The sequence below is a fragment of the Jaculus jaculus genome, chromosome 22 (assembly GCF_020740685.1).
Source record: "Jaculus jaculus isolate mJacJac1 chromosome 22, mJacJac1.mat.Y.cur, whole genome shotgun sequence".
Classification (NCBI taxonomy): Eukaryota; Metazoa; Chordata; class Mammalia; order Rodentia; family Dipodidae; genus Jaculus; species Jaculus jaculus.
Window position 1 is genome coordinate 8,838,194 of NC_059123.1, and position 10,982 is coordinate 8,849,175.

Genomic DNA, 10,982 nt, shown 5'->3' on the forward strand with positions numbered 1-10,982 from the left:
CTGGACACGACACATACACTGGAGTTCATTTGCAGTCCATATTCACGCCAGCCTCACTCCTCAAATAAAATTTTGTTTTCCTTTCCCTCACCCCTCTTCCATCCCTGCCCCCACCCATTATAACTTTTTTCAACTTCCTTCCTTCTTTCCTCCTTCCGTCCTCCCTTCTTGAGGTAGGCTCTCGCTACAGCCCAGCCTGACCTGGAATTCACTCTGTAGTGTCAGGGTGGCCTCGAACTCATGGCGACCCTCCTACCTCTTGTCTCCAAAGTGTTGGGATTAAAGGTGTGCACCATCATGCCTAGCTTAAAGTTTTTTTAAAATTTGGTTTTGTTTAGTTGAGAGAAGGGAGGGAAGGAAGGAGCGTTAGGACATTTAGCCACTAGAAACGAACTCCAGACACATGAGCCATCATGTGCTTGTGGCTCACATGGGTTCTGGGGAATAAAAGGCTTTGCAGGCAAGTGCTTTAACCGCTAAACCATCTCGCCAGCCCTGAAAGACTCTTAACATTAGAAAATGTGTTTGTCTAATATCTTAATTAAATATATAGCTTTACACGAACATATAAATTGCTAAACTTAACTCAAGCGAAAATAGTAAGTCCAACTAGACAAAAACCAAAGCTGTTTAACTTAGAAGTACAGCAAATAGCTCCTCTAGTACAGAAACAGGTTAAACTATCATTGTTAAATTTCTCAGGACAAATATGGAAAACATCTGTTTCACTATCCTAGACTTTCAAGTAACTCAATTTTTCCTTTAAATAAGATTCTGGGGATGTTTGATTGTTACTGAAACTGGTAACGTCATGTAAACCCTCTCTTCTTTATGAAGCAAGAGAAAACACTCCGAAATGAAATGTCACCACACAGCGACAAAGAAACCTGTCAGGCATTTACAGTGGCCCATGGGGAATGAAATCAACCGCTGTACAATCCAATGGGACTGTGTTCAAACCCAGGCCAATTCTTGAGTCTTCCTAATAAAAATGTTCATGAACAGTAAAAAAAAATTTCCCGGGAAATCGGAATGCAACGTGTCCCAGGTTGCACATTAAATACTTAATACGTGGTAGCCATAAGTGGGAGGTTATTACGATTGGCTTAGCGGTTATGCCGCTTGCCTGCAAAAACAAAGGACCCAGGTTCAATAACCGCGGACCCACGGAAACCAGATGTACTAGGGGGCGAATGCGTCCGGACTTCGTTTGCAAATGCTGGAGCCCTGGTGCGCCCTTTATCTTCCCAATCTCTCTCTCTCTGAGCTCAGCACGATTCAATGGTGGCTTAGGGCAGCAGTCCCAGCACCCAGGAAGCGGCTGAAGCAGGAGATTGGCTGCGATTTCCAGGCATCGTGGCGGGGAAAGGGCGCCAAAGCCGAAAGTCGTCTTCGTGCCTCCGTGGCCCTGCCGGACAGGATCGGGCCGCGATCACCCCGGAATCGCACACGAGGTTCGCACGCGCTCGCCTCCCCGCCGCGGTGGAGATGGGCTGCGCCTCCGAGCAGTCTCCCGCGCGTGCGCCTGCCTGGAGCAGCCAGCCTGGCAGCGAGGCGCGGGAAGGACCAGAGCCCGCCGAGGCCCGATACCCGTCGCCCTCCCCAGCCATTTATAGCCGGGAGCAGCATTCTGATACAAGGGAACAAAAGTGACCTATCAGCTACGCGGCACTGCACCAGCGGCCCAATGAGAAAGGCGCAAACAGCAGCTTCATTTGCATACGCCGAAGTATAAAACCCGCTGCCCACCCGGCGACCCGCAGAGCTTCATGGAGTGCACACCTCTTTCCCCGAATCCTTGGGGCGGCCCTGAAAAGGGCCTTTGTGGTTGTTGGGAGTTGGGGGGACCGGCGACGGGGGTCCTCAGCCGCCGAAGCCGTAGAGCGTGCGGCCCTGGCGCTTGAGCGCGTACACCACGTCCATGGCCGTGACCGTCTTGCGCTTGGCGTGCTCCGTGTACGTGACGGCGTCGCGGATCACGTTCTCCAGGAAGACCTTCAGCACGCCGCGGGTCTCCTCGTAGATGAGGCCCGAGATGCGCTTGACGCCGCCGCGGCGGGCCAGGCGCCGGATGGCGGGCTTGGTGATGCCCTGGATGTTGTCGCGCAGGACCTTGCGGTGGCGCTTGGCGCCGCCTTTGCCCAGTCCTTTGCCGCCCTTGCCGCGACCCGACATGCTCGCTGGAGCCGGAAACTGACCACGGATCGCCACCCGGCACAAACCGGAGTTTATATTGCCTGCCTGCGGACCTGTTTGAAAACACCGGGGCAGGTGGGCGGGGCTCTAGATGGCTCCGTCTCTGCAGGCGCTTCCCCATCCCCCCCCATCTCCAGAACGGAGCGTGGATGAGAAAGATGTTCGTTCTTTGATATTTCCCCCTCATTCTTGCTGCAAATGTAAAGATTCCTGGTATATTTGAAAGTTTCAGCAATATAAGGTAATAAACTGTCTTAGTCTTCTAAATGCAAAACCGGATCTTATGCCTGCTCTATGCACGCTAACTTTTTGGGTGTTTGGAGGTAGGTTTTTCCTCGAACACTAAATTTCGCTAGCCATCTCTTAAAGTAGGCCTTACTCTGCCTACTTTAACAAACCTTATCCTGTGAAATAGAGACCCGCAGGCCGAGCAGCGCTACGGGGGGAGGGGGAGCCTGATTTATTATTATTGTTTTTTTTTTAATTATTATTACTAAAACAGCTAGGCATCCTGACTCATCACACCTATAATCCCATCAATTGAGAGGGGGAGGCAGGAGGTCATCCTGGGCTACTTGGTGAGTTGAAAGAAAGTCTAGACTGTACAAAATGAAGCTGAGTCAAAGAATTTAGTAGGACAAAGTTTTGAGGTGAGCCTGATACTGCGTACATGCACTGAAACATTCTAAAATCAATATGATTTCCACGAATATACATTTGGTTTTTTGAGGTAGCGCCTCGCTCTAGCCCAGGCTGAGCTGGAATTCACTATGTAGTCTCAGGGTAGCCTCGAACTCATGGTGAACCTCCTACCTCTGCAATCCTCCTACCTCACTCTCGAGTACTGGGGTTACAGGCATGCACCGCCACGCCTGACAATTTGTTTTGGCTTCCCTCTTCCTTAGGTTGGTTCTCGCTTTTAGCCCAAGCTGACCTGGAATTCACTGTATAGTCTTAGGCTGGCCATGAACTCTGAGAGATCTTCCTATCTAGGCCAACGGAGTGCCGGGATTAAAGGCGTGCACCACCACACCCGGCTCAATTTCCAGTTTTTGTTTGTTTCCACATTCTAGAAACTAAGCCGGGTGTGGTGGTGCACGCCTTTAATCCCAGCACTAGAGGGTGAGGTAGGAGGATTGCTGTCAGTTTGAGGCCAGCCTGGGACTAGAGTGAGTTCCAGGTTAGCCTGGGGTAGAGTGAGACCCTACCTCTAAAAAACCAAAAATGAATAAATATATACTTAAAAAGTAAAACTGTAAAAATAAAGAGTAAGTTTTAACTGGACTTGGTGGCTCGTACTTGCAGGAGAATCCCCGCGAGTTCAAGACCAGCCAGAGCTGCAGTGTGAACTCCAGGCTAGAGAGAGCATCTTAAGTCACGCCTCCACCCCCCCCCCCCCCAATTCAAAGTTCTTAAAAAATAAAGTTTTCCGAGCCGGGCCTGGTGGCGCAGCCTTTAATCCCAGCACTTAGGAGGCAGAGGTAGGAGGATAGCCATGAGTTCAAGGCCACCCTGAGACTACAGAGTTAATTCCAGGTCAGCCTGGATCAGAGTGAGACCCTGCCACGAAAAACCAAAAAAAATAAAATAAGATAAAATAAAATAAAGTTTTCCAAACAGTACCTTTGATCACAAATCCCCAAACCAGAGGCTTTAGTCCCCCTTTCAGGAAAATCCTTGGGGGAAAAAAAAAAAAAACAACACATTTATCAGCGGTGCTGTTTAGGAGACAGGACTCTCCTCAAGGTTCAGTGCATTTTAAATGGTAATAGGAGTCTTACCCAAGTACTTCCTTAGCTTCGAGGAATGACCATTCTTCCTTTTTTTTTTTTTTTTTTGGTTTTTCATTTAAAGTAGGGTCTCACTGAAGCTCAGGTTGACCTGGAATTCACTGTGTGATCAGGGTGGCCTCGAACTCATGGTGATCCTCCTGCCTCTGCCATCCAAGTGCTGGGATTAAAGGCGTGCACCACCAAGCCTGGCTCATTTCTTTCTTTGTGTGTGATCAAGGTTAACTCTTCCCAACAGAAAATCCGTGATTTGAGTTTTTAGTTTCTAAATGCCTTTAATTTTCCACTTTTCTCTCGCAATTCTTGCCTATCTCCATAACTCGGGCAGTGTGTGTGTGTATTTTTCTTTCTGTTAGGAATGAATTGAAAGACCCCCTAGGCACACTGCATGGCTGAAGAAAAACAATATTAAAAAATTATTAAAGTTATTTATATATTTGCAGGAGGCGAAACAAAAAGAGAACGGGCACACTGGGGCCTCTAGCTCCAGATGCATGCCCCACGTTGTGCATCTGGTTTTATGTGGGCACTGGGCAATCAAACCTACGTTATTAGTCTATGTAGCCCAGGCTAGCTTCCAACTCGGGACTTTCTGGCTTCCGCTCAGCCTGAGACAGACAGTCGTGCACCACCATGCCCTACTTTGTTCTCATCTTAGAAACTGTTATTCTATAGCCTAGGCTGTCCCTGAAATCGTGATTTGTTTGTCGCAGCCACTTGATTTTAGGATTACTGGTGTGAGCCACTACCTTCCTTATTTTTTTTAATTAATGTTTCACACAAAGTTTCACTCATGTTCAGTCTGGTCTGGAACTCATTATTTAGCCCAGGCTATCTATCTATCTATCTATCATCTAATCTAATTTTATCTGTGTATCTAATCCAACTCCAGACAATTCTCCTGCCTTAGCTCTTTTTTCCTCCTGTCACTGAACTTTAAAATATATATATAATATGCATATTTTAAGTAATAAATATATATATTTATAAAAATATAATATGTGAAATATATATATATGTTTGTTTGTTTGTTTATTTATTTATTTGAGAGAGAGAGAGAGAATGGGCTTGCCAGGGCCTCCAGCCACTGCAAACCAACTCCAGATGCATTTGCCCCCTTGTGCTCTGGCTTATGTGGGTTCTGGAGAATCGAACCTGGATCCTTTGGCTTTGTAGGCAAAAGCAAGTCTATTTTTATTTTTGACAGAGAGGGAGATCAGAGAAAGACAGAAAATGGGTACACCAGGGCCTCCAGCCACTGCAAACCAACTCCAGATACGTGCCCCACCTTGCGCATCTAGCTTATGAGAATGGAACCTGGGTCATGTGGTTTTGCATGCAAGCGCCTTAACCACTGAACCACCGCCCCGGCCGCAGGGTTTTATTACACAACAGGGAGGACCACATTTTCCACCACCCTGTCCAGTCTCGGCTTCTTAAATGCCGAAATCACTGATCTAAACCCACGCCTGGCTGTCTTCCTTAGTGGACGCTTAAACCGTAGGTGTATATATACACATTTGGCCACCTATGCAAATGAGGGCTGGCGAAGGTGCGCTTTTGATTGGAGGGCGCGAGCGTGCGCAAGGCGGCCTCTCTGAGAGCGCGCTCATTCATTGGTCGGGGCCGCCGGCTGGAAGGCCCAATGAGAAGGCGCGCTGCGGAGCGGACCCGAGAACGCGCTGACTGGGCGTAGGAGCGACGAGCATGTCGGGACGCGGCAAGCAGGGCGGCAAGGCGCGCGCCAAGGCCAAGTCGCGCTCGTCCCGCGCGGGGCTGCAGTTCCCGGTGGGCCGCGTGCACCGGCTGCTGCGCAAGGGCAACTACGCGGAGCGCGTGGGCGCCGGCGCGCCCGTCTACCTGGCGGCCGTGCTCGAGTACCTGACGGCCGAGATCCTGGAGCTGGCGGGCAACGCGGCGCGCGACAACAAGAAGACGCGCATCATCCCGCGCCACCTGCAGCTGGCCATCCGCAACGACGAGGAGCTCAACAAGCTGCTGGGCAAGGTGACGATCGCGCAGGGCGGCGTGCTGCCCAACATCCAGGCCGTGCTGCTGCCCAAGAAGACCGAGAGCCAGAAGGTCAAGAGCAAGTGACCTCCCCTGCCGTCCGGCCGGCCGTCTGTCCCTCCACGGGGGAGAGCCAATAAAAGGCGCTGAGAAAACCGTGTGATCCCAGAGGGCTGTGTAGTCGCCGCTTCCTTGTCTGCGGGATGTTGGAGGAGGGGAGGGCCCCGGCTGGACGGCTCTCCTCCGCACGCAGGTCATTCCCCCAACCTCCCCCTCCTCCCCCCGCCTTGAACCCCGATGGGAGGACAAAGGGGACCCCAGTGCTGCGTGCTAGGTACCTTCCACTCCGGGCCTCCATGCTCCTTCTGATCAGGCTGCGGGCGATCAAGTCCCAGCAAGGGTACTGTTGTGCCCAGCTGTTGATGCCAGGGTCAGTTAGTTGTCCCCTCTGGTGCTGCTGTTAGTTTCAGGGAATCCCATTTAAACTGATCAGCCGTTTGCAAATGCCCGGGAGTTTCACCTAGCACCCTCCATTTCTTGAAAACGAAGGGTGCTTCCAGAAACTTGGTGTAATAGAGGGAGGGCTTATGACTCATGAGGGTGGAAATTGGTCCCCTGACACCCTAAGGTTGCCTAACCGCGGAGCCTTATTCCCCACTTAAATGTGTTCAGGAGCTTTTAAAAGTGATCCCCCCCCCCCCCTCGCGCCCACACTTGCTAGAGAGTGAAGGTAGGCGGGTCAGGCGTTCAAGTTCGTTTTCAGATACATAGGGAGTTCCAGGCAGCCTAAAGATTTTCTGCAAGTTTTAGCTTGGTATTTCCCACCATATACTCTGGGAACTGGCTTGATTAAAATGAAAGACTTATTTTGAGAGGTTACAGCACTGACCCCAGCCAGTAATGCATATAGGGACTGTTTAGAGGCGTCCCGGGCTGACCTGGAAATCCGAGTTTCTCCTGCATCAAAGGCCTTTCCCACTACACCCAGCAGGTTTAAGTGTAGGAGAAAACACCCATAGGAAACCCCCCACCCCCACACACACCTAAAACAAAGACCCAGGCAGTGGCTAGCCTCTTTTCCCACAAGGACTGTTTGATCCTCAGTGTTGACTGGATATCTTTGCCATGCTCCAGTACCAAGTGGTAAGGATACAGCGGTGCATGAAGCCAGTTAGATTCCCATTCTCTTCAAACTCAAGGTTTTTTGTTTTTCTTTTCTTTCTCCCCCCCTCCCCCGCCCCCCTTGGTTCCTGAAGACAGGAAAAAAGGAAATAAATAAGTCTCTGTTAACATTTGCTCTGCTGTTCCTTGAATGAATGTTGGGATTGTTTCTTTGTGTCCTCTTTGAACTGTACAAAGGTCAAGGCTACACACACCTTTTAGTAGGTAGATTATGGCTTCCTGATAGTTGAGCATAATAGATCCCCCAGTAGACCAGGGACACTTCCAGAATGTCGAGCTGTGGACCCCTCTCCCTACCTAACCTTCAGAAAATTTCCTCATATAAACTAGTCACCATGCCTGTTTGGGGGCCTAAGATTGCTCTATTACTGTGTACCCCATGGTGGGCACTCAACAACACACTGGAAAAAAACAGTTCCTATGAAGATACGGGTTTACTCAGTTATAAGGTAAGCACAGTAATCAAAACGTTGCGAAATAACAGTGGAGTGGGTGGCATACACCTTTAATTCCAGCCCTTGTGAGGCTGAGGCAGGGTCCCTATTTTGAGGCCAGCCTGGACTACATAGGCTCCAGGCAAGACTAGGCCTTCTCTCAAAACAACAGAGGCTAGAGTGATGGCTCAGGGGTTAAAGGCACTTGCTTTCAAAGCCTGGTAGCCTGGGTTTCATTCCCGGTACCCTCTTAAAGCCAGACGTACCAAGTGATGCATGTGTCTGGAGTTTGCAGTGGCAGGTGGCCCCAATGTGGCCATTCTCTCTCAACTATATAAGTAAATAAAAAAAAAAAATAGGGGCTGGAGAGATGGCTTAGCGGTTGAGCGCTTGCCTGTGAAGCCTAAGGACCCCGGTTTGAGGTTCGTTTCCCCAGGACCCACGTTAGCCAGATGCACAAGGGGGCACACGCGTCTGGAGTTCGTTTGCAGAGGCTGGAAGCCCTGGTGTGCCCATTCTCTCTCCCTCTATCTGTCTTTCTCTCTGTGTCGCTCTCAAATAAATAAAAAATTAAAACAAAATAGAACCTCATTGTTAGATTGAGTTCTTAGTGATGCCACTTGAAGGCAGTGAAGAAAAAAGTGTGTATATTTTTATACACAACTTCTGTATCCATGCATTCTACATTTATAGATTTATACACTCATGTATATACCAAGTTACCAAGTGCTGGTTTGGATATTTGAGAAATTTAGAACAGATACATGCATGGGAGAAGTTATTGCACAAACGGGAAGAGAAGGAGAAGGGTCATCGCAACAAAAGCTCTGCTGCGAGTCTCTCATTACCGGCCCTGAAGAACAAGGTAGAGAAGATGCAAGGCAGCCAGGCATGTGGCATACACCTTTCTTGAATGCCAGCACTCAGGAGGCAGAGAGAGGAGGATCACTGTGAGTTCGAGGCTGAGGCTCCGTAGTGAATTCAGGTCAGCCTGGCCTAGAGCCAGACCCTACCTTGAAAAACCAACCAAACAACAACAAAAGGTGCAAGGGCACAACTGTCCCCATCTGTCCAACATGCGCTGCCACTGTCCCCTAGTCTTCTAAGATCCCCTTCAGGTACTGAACACGGGCCCTGGGGTCGCTTGCTGGTGCAAACAGTCTCCAGACATATGTGCCATTTTGTGTGTGTGTGTGTCTGGCTTTCCATGGGTACTGGGAAATCAACCTGAAATGGTAGGCTTTGCAAGCGGAGAGCTATTTCCCCAACCATTCTTCACCATTCTGTTGGGACAATTCACTGGTGGGTAGAAAGGTCTACCTCCTACAAAATCAATTGAGCCTATGATCCTTGAACAAACAGTAGCTCTTTTGTTAAAAAAAAAAAAAAATATATATATATATATATATACACACACACACACACACACACGTGTATGGAGGGGGAGGGTGGGCACACTGTAGTCTGTAGTCTCTTGCCAATACAAACCAGTTTACATGGGTGATGGGGACTTGAACCTAAACCAACAGGCTTTGCAAGCAAGCACCTTTGACTGTTGAGCTATCCCTCCCCACCCCCTGAAGGAAAGCTGTCATTCTTGAGGTTAATGTAGTAACCAGTGTTTCTTCAAGTGTGAAATACCTAATAAAAGACTTAGGGCACACACTGGTATGGGTTGAATTCAGATCTTTTTTTTTTCCTGTTTTTGGTAGGGTCTCGCTCTAGCCCAGGTTGACGTGGAATTCACTATGTAGTCTCATGGTGACCACGAACTCATGGTGATCCTCCAACCTCTGCCTCTTGAGTGCTGGGATTAAAGGTGTGCGCCACCACGCCAGCTTGAATTCAGATCTTTGATAAATTTACACCACATGCTTGTTTTTGAGACAGGGTCTCAGGAATTCCAGGTTGACCTTGAACTCTTTGTAAACAAGGGTGACCTGCCACTCCTGCCTCTACCTCCCCAGTGCTGGGATTACAAATCTGCATCAGCATGCCTGGTTTTTACAAAGCTGTTTTATTTGCACACTGACGTGTTCCTGCAGGACTAAGCCACTCACCGGGGCAGGGTTGTACCTTGGTCCGGATTTGTTTGAACCTTGTCGCTGGTGCAGAACCTGATTTGACTTTCTGTTCCAGAGAACTGGTCTGCTTGGTTTTGCCTGCATGGAATTAAAAAGGCTTAGTTTGTGCCATAATTGTCGGTGACTGATGCACTAAATTCAAATACTTCAAAAGCCACTGCCCAGCAGTGGGAGCTGTCAGGCCTCATGGTGTTCGGGAATTCAGGCTCTCTGCAGTGTGACTTAGGTTCGGGTCTCCTCTCTTCCTCTATAGTCACCTGATTTTGGAGCACTGCTTCACCCTCAGTTTCATCTGTTAAATGGGCATGTTTTGTGGCTGTTTCCTGAGGACTGAAGAGATAGAGGAAGGGGGCTCTCATGAATCAGGAGCCCCCCACCTTGAGGTTGTGAACCAATAGAGCTGTCAGCAAGCTGTGCAGGGGATTCTAGTGGGTCCCCCTAATCTGTAACAGACATCTCTCCCAAAAAGAGTATTAAAATCCAACCAAGAACAATGTGGTGGTTTGATTCAAGTGCCCCCCCCAAAAAAACTTGGGTGTTCTGAATGCTAGATTCCCAATTGATGGAGATTTGGGAATTGACGCCCCCTGGAGGCGATGTATTGTTGGGGGTGGGCTTATGGGTGTTAAAGCCAGTGTCCCCTTGCCAGTGTTTGGCAACCCCTCCTGTTGCTGTTGTCCCCCTGATGTTGGCCAGGGGCTGATGACCACCCTTGGCTCCTGTCATTTTCCCCAGCCATCATGGAGCTTCCCCTCAAGTCTCTAAGCCAAAATAAACCTCTTTTCCCAGCACGCTGCTCTTGGTTGGGTGATTTCTACCAGCAATACGAACCCGACTGCAACAAGCATTAAGTAACAAAGTTAGTTACAGACCAAATTCTAGAATAATTCTGTTTATGGAGGGAAAACTGCAACCTTGATAATTACTTAATCCTTGAATCTAGATGATCAGATTTATCTGCCAACCTCTTTTAATTACACTAAAAACTCCAGCCTATTTAGTGTTTTGTCAGGATTTGTTTTAATCTGTCAGAAAAACTTCCAAGCAAAACAAAAGATTTAAGAAAAAAACTCCAAAACCCATGAGAACACAACCCTGAGAAAGTATGACCCTGGCATCACTGCACTGCCTTTTAGGACATCAGTGCTCGTCAAAGCGCTGGGTTTTGCATGAAAAGATACCACAGTAGCAGCAGTAAGGTGTGCTTAGCTGTGTACAATCACGGCCTATGTCGGCATGCACACACTGTGCCATTACGCCACGGGACAAGGACATGCGTCCTTCTC

General features: G+C 48.9%; 2 protein-coding genes across 2 annotated transcripts; one reads left to right on the plus strand and one right to left on the minus strand.

Moving 5' to 3' along the window:
* Positions 1-377: 377 nt before the first annotated feature.
* Positions 378-2,184, minus strand: LOC123456421 (histone H4). The gene has a single exon (XM_045139491.1). The coding sequence runs from the start codon at positions 2,173-2,175 to the stop codon at positions 1,864-1,866; it is 312 nt and encodes a 103-aa protein (XP_044995426.1). The 5' UTR covers positions 2,176-2,184; the 3' UTR covers positions 378-1,863.
* Positions 2,185-5,693: 3,509 nt separating this feature from the next.
* LOC123456420 (histone H2A.J) lies at positions 5,694-6,166 on the plus strand. Its single transcript, XM_045139489.1, has one exon. The coding sequence runs from the start codon at positions 5,694-5,696 to the stop codon at positions 6,081-6,083; it is 390 nt and encodes a 129-aa protein (XP_044995424.1). The 3' UTR covers positions 6,084-6,166.
* The last annotated feature ends 4,816 nt before the right edge of the window (positions 6,167-10,982 follow it).